This window comes from Rattus norvegicus, chromosome 13, assembly GCF_036323735.1.
Source record: "Rattus norvegicus strain BN/NHsdMcwi chromosome 13, GRCr8, whole genome shotgun sequence".
Taxonomy (NCBI): Eukaryota; Metazoa; Chordata; class Mammalia; order Rodentia; family Muridae; genus Rattus; species Rattus norvegicus.
Genome location: NC_086031.1, coordinates 64846115 through 64862218, shown reverse-complemented (window position 1 = coordinate 64862218; position 16104 = coordinate 64846115). Strand labels below are relative to the sequence as shown.

General features: G+C 39.3%; 1 protein-coding gene across 5 annotated transcripts in view; it reads right to left on the bottom strand.

Moving 5' to 3' along the window:
• Positions 1 to 14853, bottom strand: part of Pdc (phosducin) — a 74500-nt gene extending 59647 nt beyond the window's left edge. For all 5 annotated transcript variants that reach the window (XM_063272041.1, XM_063272042.1, XM_063272043.1 and 2 more), the window contains exon 1: positions 14576 to 14853. Coding sequence is in view for 2 of the 5 variants with exons in the window: in XM_039090382.2 (XP_038946310.1) it covers positions 14576 to 14805 (230 nt within the window). In the remaining 3 variants the exon portion in view is untranslated. The remainder of the gene's footprint in view (positions 1 to 14575) is intronic.
• Positions 14854 to 16104: the final 1251 nt, after the last annotated feature.

Here is a 16104-nt window from a genome sequence, read left to right as displayed (position 1 = left end):
TATCTAGTGTGTGTAAGGTCAGGCTTCATTCCTCAGCATTGAAAACAATTCTATTAAAATAACAGCAACAACAACAATGATGACGAAAACAAAACAAAACAACAACAACAACAACAATAATTTTATGTATTCACCTTATATCTTGTTCACTGCCCCTCCTGGTCACCCCCTCTCACAATCCTTCTCCCATTCCCCCAACTCCTTCTCCTTTAAGCAGGTAGGGGGATGCCCAGGATACCCCCCCCCTGACATATCCAATCTTTGTGAGGCTAAGCTCATCCTTTCCTACTGAGGCCAGGTGATGCAGGCCATCTAGAAGAGCATACACCACATACATTCAATGCTTTTGGGATAGCTCCCATTCCAGTTGTTTGGGACCCACATGAAGACCAAGCTGCACATTGGCTACATATGTGTGGGGGGCAGGGTGTAGGTCCAGCCCATGTATGCTACTTGGTTGGTGGTTCAATCTCTGAGAGCCCCAAGGAACCAGATTAGTTGCTACTATTGATTTTCCTGTGGAGTTCCTATCCCTTAGAGACTGCAATCCTTCCTGCTATTCTTTTATAAGAACCCCCAAGCTTTATCTACTGTCCGCATCTGTCTGTGTCAGTTGCTGGGTAGAGCCTCTCAGGGGGCAACTATGCTAGACTCCTGTCTGCAAGCATAGCAGAGTATTATTAATACTGTCAGGGACTGGTGCTTGCCCATGGAATAGGTCTCAAGTTGGGCTGGTTATTAGTTCCCTCACTCTATCTTCCATCCCCTGTCCCTGCAGTTCTTGTAGATAGGTTAAATTTGGGGTTGAAAGTTTTGTGGGTGAGCTGGTATCCCTATTGCTTCATTGGAATTCCTTCCTGGTTCCAATAGGTGGCCTCTTCAGGTTCCAATATCCATAATGCTGTGAGTCGCAGCTAAGGACACCCTCATGGATTCTTGGGTGCCTCCTTTATCCTTTGCCTCTTCCTGGAGATGACCAGTACCTCCCACACTTGTCAGTTTCAGATTTTCATTCATTCTCAAGGCCATCTGGCCATTCTTCCTGTTGATTTCCATACTTAATCCCAAACCCTCCTATTCCCTTCCCCATCCTCTCTCCCACCCCAGTTCCCTCCCTCCATCTTCCTCCTTTGACTATTTTACTTCCCTTTCTAATTGAGATTCAAGCATCCTCATTTGTGTCTTTCTTCTTGTTTCACTTCTTTGGGACTGTGGAGTGTAACATGGGTACCTGTATTTTATTGGTTTATGTTCACTTATAAGTAAGTACATACCATGCATGACTTTTGAGACTGAGTTACCTCATTCAGGATGATATTCTCAAGTTTCACCCATTTGCCTGCAAAATTTATGACGTCTTTGTTTTTTTATAGCTGAATAGTATTCTACTGTGTAGATCACTACATTCTTCAGTTGAGGGACATCAAGGTTGTTTTCAGTGTCTGGCTATCATGAATAAAGCTGCTATGAACATAGTTGAGCAAATATTTTTGTGGGGTGATTGAATATCTTCTGAGAATATGCCAAGGAGTGGTATAGCTGGGTCTTGAGATAGAAGTATTCCAAGTTTTCTGAGAAATCATCAAATTGGTTTCCAAAGTGGATGTACAAGTTTGTACTCCCATCAGCAATGGAGGAGTGTTACATGTCCTTGCCAGCATGTGTTACCAATTCTCAACTTCATATGGAAAATAAAATAGCAGCCTTATTTATAATAGTCAGAACCTGGAAAGGACCCAGATGCCATTCAACAGAGGAATGGATACAGAAAAGATGGTTCATCTACACAATGGAGTACTACTTAGCTATCAAAAACAATGACTTCATGAAATTCATAGCAAATGGATGGAATTAGAAAATATCATCCTGGGTGGAGTAACCCAATCACAAAAAACATACATGATATGCACTCACTGATAAGTGGATATTAGTCCAAAACTCGAATTACTCAAGATTCTATCCACAGACCACATGAAGCTCAAGAAGAAGGATGACTGATGTGCAGATGCTTCAGTCCTTCTTAAAAGAGGTAACAAAAATATTCATAGGAGGGGATATGGAGACAAAGTTTGCAGCAGAGACAGAAGGAATGGCCATTCAGAGCCTGCCCTATCTGGGAATACAGCCCATATATATATACAGCCACCAAAACTAGATAGTATCTATGAAGCCAAGAAGTACATGATGACAGGAGCCTGATATAGCTGCCTCCTGAGAGGCTCAGCCAGAGCATGACAAATACAGAGGCGAATGCTAGCAGGGAATCATTGAACTGAGAACAGGGGCCTAATTGGAGGAATTAGAGAAAGGAGTGAAGGAGCTGAAGGGGCTTGCAACCCCATAAGAACAACAATACCAACCAACCAGAGCTCCCAGGGACTAAAGCACTATCCAAAGACTAGACATGAACAGACCCATGGCTCCAGCTGCATATGTAGCAAAGGACGGCCTTGTTGGGCACCAATGGAAGGAGAAGCCCTTGGACCTGCCAAGGCTGGACCCTCCCCTCCACCCAGTGCAGGGGAATGTCATGGATGGGGGTGAAAATTGGGGGTGGTTGGGGAGTGGGAACACCCTTATAGAAGAAGGAGAGGGGGATGGGATAAGGGGACTTATGGATGGGAAACTGGGAAAGGGAATAACATTTGAAATGTAAATAAAAATCCAATAAAAGAAAAAAGAAAAAAAACCCAGGATAGCCAAAACAATCCTGAACAATGATAGAACTTTGGGAGGATCACCAACCCTGATTTCAAACTGAACAACAGAGCAGTAGTGATAAAAACAGCATGGTACAGAACAGACACATTAATCAATGGAATTGAATCAAAGACTCAAAAATAAACCCAGCAACTTATGGACACTTGATTTTTGACAAAGAAGCCAAAAAACATACAATGGAAAAAAGAAAGCATCATCAACAGAAAGTAAATGGATCTACTAACTCTGTTGCACCAGGCTGTTTAGCAGCCAAGGAAGACTACTGCAAAATTTAAATTGGTTTTTAAATCAGAAAATGTTTTAGTTTCATAGTTCTATATTTATAATGTTTATTGGCATGATATTGTTATTTTCATGTATATTTTAGGATTTACATTTGTGAATGAATAAGGCACAGTAAGTGGAAGAACACAGATCTACTAAGGAAGAAGGGTTTGTAGAGCTCACCAAGAAGCTTTGCTTTGTAGCAGGTGGAGACTACTTCAGAAAGCCACAGTAGTCCAAAATGCAGAAAACCTCTGGCAGTTGAGCACCCATCTACCACATGACCCACGGTTTAGGGAACACTTTAGAAGACAAGGCAGAAAATATAAATGTCATTAGACTTTAAAAAAACCCTTGGTGGCCATACTTAGGTCTAGTTATTATTTTTAAATTCTTATTTATTTGTCATTTAGTGTATATGGGTGTGTTGCCTTCATGTATGTCTGTGCATCATTTGTGTGTTTGGTGTTCATGGAGGCCAGAAGAGAACATAATGTCCCTGGCGCTGAGTTACAGAAGGCTGTGAGCCATAGGACTCAAACCTGCATCCTCTGGAAGGGCAGATGGCCCTTGACCACTGAGCATCTCTCCAGCTCTTACGTCAGATTGTTTAAGCTCCTGTTGCCCTTTTTGTGATATCAGACATTTTTGTACCTCAAAATTTACCATCCTAAATATTTAAAAACAGGCAGTTCTGTGGTCTTAAATCCTTTTTCATGTTGTATGACTATCACCATGATCTGAAGTGCTTTTTATCTAATAAAACTGAAACCATTAAAAAAAAAAAAAAAAAAAGAAGACAAGGCAGAGAGGACCAGAATTTCTGCTTCATGATAGTGTCTTCTATGAAGAGCAGGGAAGCTGCACCTATGAGATTTCAACAATACTCTTATCTAAATAATACCTAAAACACGGTATCACCAATTGACAGACCAAGGTGAATGGGGGGAATTCTCACAAAGCTTTACTTTCAGAAGAGCTACAGGAAATTAATGGGTGCTGAGAAAGGGGCAGTCTTGTTCAGAGGGAACCCTCTCTGATAGGATGTCAATCCTAAATGTTAGCCCCCAAAACAAATGAGCAATATCAAATACATTTCTACAGATTGTGTTTATAAACATTATAGATGTGTGTGTGTAACAATTATAAAATTATAATTAAAAAATCAGAGGGCATAAATTTGAGGAGTGGGAGGAACATGGGAGAAATTAAAAGGAGGAAAGGTAGAGAAAGAATGCTATAAATACAGTACTAATGTATTAAATTCACAAAGAATAATAATTTTAAAAACTGAGATAGGAGAATGGAAAACTACTTAAGAACATTAGCAGAAGGGAGGGGTGGGTGGTCAGTGTCAAGGGGTCATCCATGTTTGCTAATTGCTGCTAGTAAGAATTGGACTCATATCTCCATACTGGGAGATAGAGATGCTGTTTTTCTTGATTATTAAATTTCAAACCTATGACTCCTAGGTCAAAAAAAAAATCCTTGGGTAGAAAAAGATTTGTATCTCAAAGGCACAGAGAAATAATTTAGAATTGTAATTAGTTTTTTGTTCTGTTTTGTTTTTAATGAAAATTAAAAGGCATGATGATCTATGGAAAGGAGGTCAGAGGCCTGTCTATAGTTTGCCAAACTGAGAGGAACAGAATGTTAAGGCTGTCTCCATCAGAAGTTCATGTAACAATAATTTAAATGCTACCAGAAACATGTGAGAATGGAAGGGAAAATTACAGGCTAATTCGACTCATAAATATGGAGATGATTTTATACAAAACATTTAGTAAGAAAGTATAAGCAATAAATGGAAAAGATTCCACACCATGACCAAATGCAATATTAGGAACTACGTTCTTTTAGTTTATAGCAGTTACAGATAAACAGAAAAATATAGGACCCTTCCAATGTATGCATGTAAAGAGCATTTGTTAGAATTTAGCAGCCAGTCAGAATTAAAATCAAATTTAACAACATAGATGAGAACTGCTCTAACTTAATAAAGGGGCTCAATAAAAGCACGCAAGTTAGCTTAACATTGGCATTTATTCTTTTCAGAACGTGGATATGCTGATGATCTTCATATCGCAATGAAGACACGTGACACTTCAAAATGATTGCATAGGAGCTTACAAATGATTCTGAGGTGAAATAAATCTATTTGGAATAATACATTAGGAAAAAGCAACCGGAAAACCACGATGAAAGGAATCCCACAGAACATGTCTGACTTTCATGCTTTTCCCTCCAAAGAAACTTGGTTGGAACAGATTTAAGAAACGATTCATTAACACAGTCTTCAGGTTCGAAAACATGCACAGAGCTTTCGACTACAGACACTGGTGTTCAGGATTGAGGGAAAGATTATTGTTTTGTCTAATGACAAGTTTCAGGAAATTTTGTATCAATAGACTGTTTTAGTTATCAATCACTTTTCACCCAGTGAAACTCTGGAGATGTCCGCACATGGTAGTGTTCCTCTTGCTAAACCCTCTCTTTAGTGAGACATCATGTGACCGATAGCATCACTTACCCTTAATCACAGGCGCAGAAGACTGTACAAATTTATGTGCATGGATGCTCTGTCCCAAACCATAAAACCAAAGATAAGGACATTGTGGCCACAACTCCAGTGGGATGAGATCATGCTAGATGTAAACTGTTAAGTCACATTCTGCTCCTGAAAACCCTGCAAACAGTGTTAGGTCTTCTGCCATGGAGAAAATGAGTAAAGATTCTCATTTCTGGCGTCTAGGACAAGTCCCTCTGTCAGCGAAAAGTGAACAGCTATTTGGCAGTGAACACCATCGCTCTGAATAGAAGTAAATAACCACCATCAATAAGACTTTAAAAGCTTCTATTCTGGGGGGTCTGGCAAAAATCTGATTCTAAAATTGGATTTAGATATTTACATACAATTTTTGATGTTTGCATAATGCTAAGAAAACTGTCTAAACTGCCAAATTAAAATACTAGAAATGTAAGTACCCAATTCACGTAGCTTGTCACTGGAACTCCCACGTGCTAGCAGTTTTGTATAGGCAGTTAAAGAAATAGGGCTATGCCAACCATCTCATGCTATAAGATAAAATAATACACTAGTATGGTATAGTACTCCACTATCACCATAGCAATATTTCCAACGCTTTTTTTCTGACTAGACTAAGTCAAGCATAAGACTTATGATTACTCGATTACCTCTTTCATGAAACACTCTATTGGATATTGTACTTTATCCATTTATAAATGAGTTCCTAATCAAGTGTGTCTTTCTGGGTCTAGGTTACCTCACTCAAGATGATATTTTCTAGTTCTGTCCATTTGCCTGCGGATTTCATGATGTCTTTGCTTGGTAATCCTCCATTGTGTAAACGTACCACATATGCTTGATCCATTCTTTGTTTGAGGCACATAGAAGTTATTTCTAGTTTCTGGCTATTAGAAATAAAGCTTCTATGGACACAGTTGAGCAAGTGCCCTTGTGGTATGGTGGTGCATCTTATGCCCAGAAGTAGTATAGCTGGGTCTTGAGTTTTAACTATTTTCTGAGAAACCCTCCAAATTGATTTCCAAAGTGGTTGTACGCAAGTATTTGCCAATTTCCCTACTCTTCTATTTCTTCCATGTATTCCATTTGGGAAAACATGCTCTCTGGCCAAACTCCTCCATTCCATCTTCCTCTTTTGCAAACCATTGGTGAGCATGCTCCCCTTCACTTTTCCTCTAAAAGTTCCGCTGATGCTCTGCATTACCATGAAGGTAACATACGCCTTTCCTCTGTTGTTACTCAAGAGAAGTCAGCTTCAGAATAATCATTACTTCTTGGACGACAGCTCCTTACTACAGATTTTATGGTTCTTGGCTTTTAGTATTTCAGTATGATTTATCTGAGCGAGATGAACAATCTGTCTCCTGGGATGTATTTAATCTCTGGACCTCACATTATCTCTTCTCAGTCTGTGATAGTCCCAGTCTGTATCTGCTCCAATATTGAGCTAGCCACTCCTTTGCTTTCCTTTTTGATGGCTCTTTATAACATGTCTCAACCATGACACAGTGTAGGTTGTCCCAATGCCTCCTTCACATCTGTCATGTGGGCATATTCCACACATTGTCTCTCTGTGTGCTGGGATGGATAATTTGTTTTATCTCTGTTAGTTTACCAGATGTCTTCTTTTACTACATCTATCAGTTCCTTCTGTTCCCATTAACCCTAACATTTCTTTTACCAAATTTTCTTTCATAGAAGGTCTGCTTGATTTTTCCTCACATCTGTGCTCCACTTTTCCAGAGTTTCTGTTTCACACACACTTATGAGTTTTTTTCCTTAAACAAGGGGTGTAGAGTTTGAAGGCCCATGCTTGATTGATTGTTGTAATGTCTGTTTTGTTTTGTTCATGCAACTCTTTAAGCTGTGTCTCTTTGTGGAAAACTCTATTTACTTTTATTTTATGTTATTACAAGCTTTATAGTAAACATTTGTTGCATGAGGAAGCACAGTACCATTTCTTGGTGCTTCCATGGGTTTTCTTGTCTTTGTTACTTAGCTCATTTTTACTTCATGCTTCTTCTAGCTCCTGCAGATTCCGTTCTATGCTTTCCTCATCTCTCTGGTTTGAAACTTTCTTCTAAAAAATTTGGGGAATTCCCAAACATTTTAGAAGGCATTCAATATTAAAAATACTAGTTTTACTAGAGATAACTCAATGGTGTGAGTGCTTTCTCTGAAAGCTCAAAGGACTAAAGACTTGAGTTCAAATCCCACAGCACCCATGTAAAAAGATGGACAATGTCTGCACATCTCTGTGACTCCAGCATTGGGGGAAGGGGGTAATGATCTGAGAGCTCACTGTCCATAAAGTCTGTTCAAAACAAAGACCTTCCCATTCAATGAGAGACTCTGCCTCAGTATAATAAAATGGAATAATAGAAGACACCTGAGGTCTCTTTCTGGACTCTGCATATGCACCCATGTACGTGCACCACACACGAATACATCAATATACTTGCACACACACTAAACATATCATACAAATCATAACATACAGACACAGATAATTTTATTTTATTTGTGTGACACTTATTCTCCCTACCCCCATTTATTTTTTCTTTCTAGTAAAATGTTATCTGAATAACAGAGCAAAACAGTACCAGAAATTCTACAATACTTTATCTATAATACTCAATACATTTATATTGTTTTGGTCTGGTTCTTAGTCACATTCTTTCTTTATCCCAAATGTCAGAATTATTGTTTTCATATCATTGTATCAAGATTGCTTGATTTACACATACCTGCCAGTTTTATTTGTTCATCATTCCTCTCGTATCTCAGATTGTTTGGGCGCTAATTCTGTCTGTTCTATAGTATGGATTCCTTGGTAATGAAACATCTCAGTTTAGTTTGTCAAAAATCTTCACTTTGCACATTAATTTCCTTTCAACCATTTCCTAACTCATCCTGCAGTGGTTACTGTCATTGTTGTTCTTGTTTTCTGTTGTGTGTAACTCATGTTTCCAGAGTTGGTCTGTGTCTCTAATTTTAGCACACTTGGAATATACCACAATTCCTAAATCTGTGCACTCTTATGCTTTTTGAGTTTCAAAAAATTGCACTGTTTGGTCTGGGGAGATGGTTTGGCAAGTAAAGTGCTTGGTATACAAGCATGAGGATCTGAGTTTGGATCCCTGGCCTACAAGTACAGCAGCACTTCTCTGTAATCCTTGTTCTGGGAAAGCAACATGACAGAGACAGATGGACTTGTTGGCTAGCCAGGCTATCCAAAACAGTGAGTACTAGCTTCAGTGAGAGACCTTGTCTAAATGAATACAGTGGAGAGAGACAGAAGAAGATACCCATCAATCACTGACCTCCATAGATGCATGCATCTGCATACACGTGGACATATTTTTGTACAAATTATTACAATCATATTTAAACTTTTATATCCTCTTATTCTAGAACTCTGGGTAATTCTGTTCATTTGTTAGTCTTTTGTTCTAAACTTTTTCATAATTTTTTTAGATCTTTGGCTCTTTCTTATATAGTCTATACAATTCTTAACAATCTCAAGATATGTAGCCATCAATTTTCTCTTTAGTTGTGTTCACTACTTAACTGACTAATGAGTTTTTATTTCAAGTTATATTTTCATTTACAGATGTTTCACCCCACTTTAGCTGAAAGTTAAGAAGCACTTTGAGATTTCAGAACTAGCCTCAACCTCAATATCCTCAGGGTTTTGACAATGTTTGCCTCAGGTCTACCAAACTCCTCTAGTTTGTCTACTGCTCCTAGCTCTCAATTTAACACAGTCCACTCAGAAAAAGAAGTAAAAAACACTATAATTTCTAAACCTTTGAAAGACTACCAGTGCTTCATAGATTACTCTATGTGCTTAAAATCCATTAGTGAAAGATTGCACAAAAATTTATTCTACAAGCATACTATAAGTTGTCCAATTAAAGTAAATGTTTAAGCTCAATTCTTACAAACAGAAGGATCTACACTGTTATCAATATCCCCTGTCAGGGACATTAAGCTCAACTTACTTTATGGAGTTTTTTTCATTCCTAAGGAAAATCAGTTAAGATGTTAGGACTCTAGCAAAGTTTAAGGCACTATGCTCTTTAAACACAACATCTTTGGTCAACACTATATAAAGTAGCAGTTTATATTCCCATACTACCTCTCTTTTTCTGCTAATTTTTCCAAGGACATTTCTCTCATATTTTTGGTTGTGAGCCTAGCCTTTAATGGCTGAGCCATCTCTCCAGCCCTCCAAGGACATTTCTCAATTCTCTACCTGTTACCATAATTTTACTCCTTCCCACTACTTGATTGACTCTAAAGTGGAAGAAATGGTCACTCTAAAATAAGAGCTGATTGTGTAAATGTACATTTCATATCTGAATAAACAAATAAGCAAATTAGACCAAGTCCTTATATTATTAACAAACTATCCAAGAACTTAATTTGAAAGTTTTTCACTCAAATAGACCCATGGTAACTTATTCAACTCATCATGTGCCAAATTTAATATGCTCATTCATTCGACAAATGGTTACTAAGTTCCTATTATTTCCTAGGCACTATAATAGGCACTAGGGATACAATAGCAATCAAAGAAAGCAGTTCGTGTTCCCAGGCAGCTTACAGTTTAGCCAGAGATACAAACTACTGAAGCAATAGTAATTACTACCCAGCCATCTGTGAAAACAATGGGGAAGCGCTGGGTTCAGTGGAAGCACGCAAAATACAGAAAGATTACCCTGCAAATGTGAAGGGGCAGTGAGCTGTGTGAGAGCAACGAGGTAAAAACACAAGAAAGGAAAAAAATCACCTTAGTGAAACACAGAGTTTCTGAGGGGTTGAACGGAAGAGAATGACGTACTGTGCCTTAGCTACTTCTTCCTTGCTTTAAAGAGACACCACAGTCAAGGCAATTTATACAAGGACTCATTTAGCTAGGGGCTTGCTTAGATTTCAGAGAGTGAGTTGTGGTCATTATGTCAGAGAACATGGCGGCAGGCAGGCAGGCATGGCACTGGAGCAGTACTGAGAGCTTAAGTGTTGCAAGAAGATTATTTTCTTGCTCTTTCTAGGGTGTAGTTTTCCTCCTTGTGTTGGAGTTTCCCATCTATTATCCTTTGCAGGGCTGGATTTGTGGATAGATATCATGGAATATCTTGGTTTCTCCATTTATGGTAATTGAAAGTTTTGCTGGGTGTAGTAGCCTAGGCTGGCATTTGTGTTCTCTTAGGGTCTGTATGACATCTGCCCAGGATCTTCTAGCTTTCATAGTCTCTGGTGAGAAGTCTGGTATAATTCTGATAGGTCTGACTTTCTATGTTACTTGACCTTTTTCCCTTACTGCTTTTAATATTCTTTTTTTGTTTTGTGCATTTGGTGTTTTGACTATTATGTGATGGGAGGATTTCCTTTCTGGTCCAATCTGTCTGGAGTTCTGTAGGCTTCTTGTATATTCATGGGCATCTCTAGGTTAGGGAAGTTTTCTTCTATAATTTTGTTTAGGATATTTACTGGCCCTTTAAATTGGGAATCTTCATTCTCTTCTATACTTATTATTCTTAGGTTTGGTCTTCTCATTGTGTTCTGGATTCCCTGAATATTTTGGGTTAGGAGCTTTTTGCTTTTTGCATTTTCTTTGGCTATTGTATCAATGTTTTCTATGGTATAGTCTATGTCTTTTTACTGGGGAATTGAGCCCATTGATATTAAGAGATATCAAGGCATAGTGATTGTTTCCTGTTGTTTTTGTTGTTAGAGGTGGAATTATGTTTGTGTGGCTATCTTTTTTGGGGATTGTTGCAAGAAGATTACTTTCCTGTTTCAAGTGTTGAGATAGATACTATGAGGGAGAACAAGAGATCTCAAAGCCCATCCCCAGTGACACACCTCCTCCAACAAGGCCACATCTCCTAATCCTCCTCCACCAACTAGGGACCAAGCATTCAAATATATGATGCTATGGGACTAATCTCATTCAAACCACTTCTGTCCACTTTTGGGAAAGATTATAAAAGATGAGTTTTGAAAATTACTGGGGCTATAGAACTGATAGCATGTTGAAGTGTTGTGCTTAAAATCAATGGAGGGTCATTGGAAGATCATATGTGGATGTAACTCTGCTAGAATGTAAGGACCGGAATGTAAAATGCTGGAGGGTGGCTATCTGGGAAACAAAGTGGGATATGTTCTGCTAAGTTGAACAAAATATGATGGTGCCTCTTACAAAATTGCAGAGGGTGGGTGTGGAAGCAAACAGACTTATTCGCTACCATCCAGAAAACATGTGTCGATTGTATGGAAGTGAGAGAGTAACAGAGGATAGTTCAAGAGTAGACTGTGTGATTTTTGCCTAGTAAACTGTCCCCAGAGGAAAACAGATCTTGGATAGTGGCTGACAAATTTGGATCTTACTAATGCATGAAGCTGGCTTTCAGCCTAGTAGCCATTTATAATTTGTATAGAAGAGAAGCCTTCCTTCCATTGTTGTTTACCAACTCAATGACGAGAGATCCTTCCTTATTTGTTCTTGGTTGTCACTAGTTCCCAGTTGAGGAAAACGCTCTCGCAATCCAGGTATTTGGCAGGAAAAGCAGATCCAGTAGTCAGTCTGACTCCATCAAAATGAGGCAAGGACAAGGAAGAACTTGAGACATGTTGTTGCCAGGAGTTTGGAAATGTAAAACTAGCTGTAGTTTAGGGTTACTGCTCCTATGCTGGGATAGACAATGTCTGTCAGGAGCTGATTCTCATGACAGATTAGGAATCTAGAAAAAGGTCCATCCAGCAAAACCTTCAATTGCCTCAAAGTATAAGAAGCCAAAAATGTTTATAGTCAATGGTTATAAGTGTGGGTTTTAGGTCTATTGTGTGAACGTTGGCCAGTGACAAAGGTTCAAATTTGAACTTCTCGATTGATCACCTCCCGCTGGAGCTCATTACTTTATCATGATATGGCCTTGTTACTTTATCTGTGCAAAAGATAACTTACGTATCTAATTGGGTTCTTATAAGGATTATATAGATTAATACATAATGACTAGAAAAGACTAGCTATTATTACCTTAGCTCAGCTCTTCATAGGCTGAGAGCTGTGATTGGGAGATGAGCAAGGAAAGAGTGGGGTAAAACAAGACTTTAATAATGAAATAAAGGTCTTAACTAAAACCTTGCTGATGTGTTAAGGCTCAAGAACCACAGAGCAGAAGTGTGTTGTGCTGGCCACTATGCCATGGTGGTACCTCCTGAAGCTTTCTGGGCCTGGATGATTGTGACTCACCTTGCATGCTAGGCAAGCCTACACAGACCCAGGCAGTGGGCCTCATCAAAGGAACTCAAGTCCCCCAAATACAGGTCAAGGTAATCCCTCAATAAGGTCCCTTTGATGTTTGCAATTAACTTTCACTCTTTGTCATGGTATTTAGACTTTGGCCTCTCACTGATTTTAAAAGGAAGTGTGACATTTTTGAGACGGGAATCAGATAATTGGGGGGCAATCTGAGCGACATTTTCGATTGTGTTCCAACTGCGGTATGTGAGGTACATGCCACTTTCTTAGTAGATTATTGGCAGTCGGACAGGCTGAGTCATTGCTTAAATGTATTCAAGTAGAATTATTGAGCAGAACAACAGGGTGTGTGTGTGTGGGGATCTAGCAGGAAACAAACCATGTGGGTCATTTTGAGGTGTGACTTCTTAGGATGTTTGTTTAGATTTATTTGAATAATACAAGGGCATTAAATATGGGGCAAGGGGGACTTTTCTGTATCTTGAAGGAAATTTTTATCATGTATATTTTGTCACTTTGTTTTCCATTTTTAGGAAAGATTATGTTCCCTTTTATGTTAGAATATTTTTTTCAAGATATGACTAAATTAAATTTTTTTTAAAGCTAGAGTAACTGGTTTTGGCGGTGCATGCCTTTAACCCAGCACTTGAGAGGCACAGACAGGCAGATTCTGAGTTGAAGGCCAGCCTGTTCTACCTACCAAATTGGAGGTTAGCCAGAGCTATATAGTGAGATCCTGTCTCAAAAAAATAAATAAACTAAATAATTAAACCTAAAAAGGAAAATGTTCCTCAATGTCATATTTAAATCAGATGGAACCAATTCTGGGTAGAATTTAAATCGTTGGTTTTATTCTAAGACCTGACAATCTGAGTTAGATTTGTACATTTTTATTCTTCAGTTTTCCAAGTGCTTTCTGCAACTCACTTTCCAGAGCGTATGCAGGAAAGCATTTTTAATATATATATTTCCAATGTATTGTTTTCCTGTTTAAGCTCCCTTCATGTACCATTGACTTAAGGCTTATAAGGCCTACTTATAAGGTCTTTAGTATCATGGTATTGCTGAATACACACATGGTCTGTATTCCAGGGGAAACAGTCTTAATTCAACTCTCAGTTCCCGTCTTTTGATCTCTACTGAAGGGAGAGGACTGAAAGTTGGAGTGGTCACGAATAGCAGAAGAACGAATCTCAATTATATCTTTTCAATGAAGCAGCAGCGGCGGCAGCAACAGCAGCAGCAGCAGCAGCAGCAGCAACAACAACAACAACAACAACAACAACAACAACAACAACAACAAAATAATGGTTTTGGAACATGTCTGAACAGCTAAACACAGAAGAGCTGGGGGACTGGAGCCCGGAGCCCGGAGCCCGGAGTTTGGGGCCTGGGTTATTATATTTATAAGATCCATGTCTTGTACTCTGTGTCCTACTTATCTGACTATTCATCTGCGTTCTTTGCAATAACCTTTGTATTAAAACTCTAAAAGAATTTTGTGAGCTGATCAAGCAAATTAATTGAGCCTAAGGCAGAGGTTTTGTGACCCACAGTCGTCAGAAAGTAAAGTCACAACCAGGGACCTGCCGCTGGCATCGAAAGTGACGTACTTAGCAGAGTAAAGGATCTTCCATATATGGTACCTGATCATCTCTCTAGATAATGCCAGAATCTAAATGAGTTTGGAGCACTGAAGTGGTGTGTACTGGTGTCGGGGGAAAACACACAAGTCACACCCAGTCACAGACTGTCTCCTTGAGGCATCTACTCACTGCTCCAGCTTCGGCTCCTCCTCTGATTCCTCTGTCGCTGCAGGCACACAGGATTGCCATTCTGAGTACCACCTTCTTCTTGAATTGTATGACAGACCCAAAGACAGATAAAGGCAGAGCAAACTGAAGTGCATCAGGCTGAGTGTGACTGTGAAAGGGATGGGATCCGTGTTCAGATGGTGAACACACGGAGAGCAGTGCTTTCTCCTCAGGTTACTGAGCACTTTCATTATCCATTTGTGACATCATTTGTGACATCATTTGTGATACTCTCTTGTTATGGTAAATGGCGTAGTTGAGTTAGAGTCATCCTTTTTCATGGCCTCGGACCATAACAACAATATGGCCGTCTTGACAACCCTAGCACCTTTTTGAACCTTGAAACAACTAATAGTTACTTGTATTGTCTTTAGCACCCATTCACATTAGCATCCGTGTACTTCACTGTTTCCTGTCTTCCCTATTTAATTTTCCCACTTCTCTTCTTTCTTCTATCTAGTACACTAATAGGCCTCAACAGTGCAACCAGTATATATTTTACATTTTTCTATCTCCCAGTTTAATCCTCCCCACACACACTTCATTCTGCTTCTAATTGTACTCTCCAGGTGGTTGCAAGGTAAGCGTTGGAAATGAAGTGGACACAGGTTCTGTTCTTAAAAATGTAGGTCACAGCTGGGCAGTGGTGGCATTTTAAAGGTTTTGGTCAGAGTGGGGCAGTCAGTCGTGGTACACACCTTTAATCCCAGGACTTGAAAGACAGAGGCAGGTGAATCTCTGTACGTTTGAGGCCAGCCAGATCTACAGGATGAGTTTCAGGACAGCCAGAGCTACACAGAGAAACCTCTGTCTCAAAAAACCAACCAACCAATCAATAAACAAACAAATAAATGAGGAAAGAAAGAAAGAGAAAAAAAACAGAGAAAAAAAAAGAAAAATATGTAGGTCAGGGAAAGCTGACTGGTGGTGGTACACTTCTGGAATCCCAGAACTTGGGAGGAGGGTGGGGCAAGAGTTCAAGGCCAGTCTGGGATATAGGACACTGAAGCAGCAGGTGGGAGGGTACATCAGAATCCATAGAGTCAGCCAATGTTTCCATTTCATTCCTGTTTCTATCTTTATGCTACCCTCCATTACGTAAGTCATATGTGATTATATTTGCTTCCTACCAGGGCTTTTTGGTTGGTGTGTGTGCGTGTGTGTGTGTGTGCGTGTGTGTGTGTGTGTGTGTGTGTGTGTGTGTGTGTGTGATTTGCCAGAAGTAAAATTACGTTTCAGATGAGCTGTTTTTAAGATGACTTTGAGACAGACTCCCTGAATTTAGGTATTCTACTATACACTATTTTATATACTATTTTATATAAACAAATGCTATACTTTGGAGATGGCTTGTTCTCCAGATGTTTATGTGTGGAAGACTTGGTATCCAGTATGTTGGTATTAGAGTAACAGAACCCTAAGGGTAAGGCATCATCTGAGGTAGCTGGTCATGAAGGCTCTGCCTTCACTAATGGATTAATGCTGTCCCC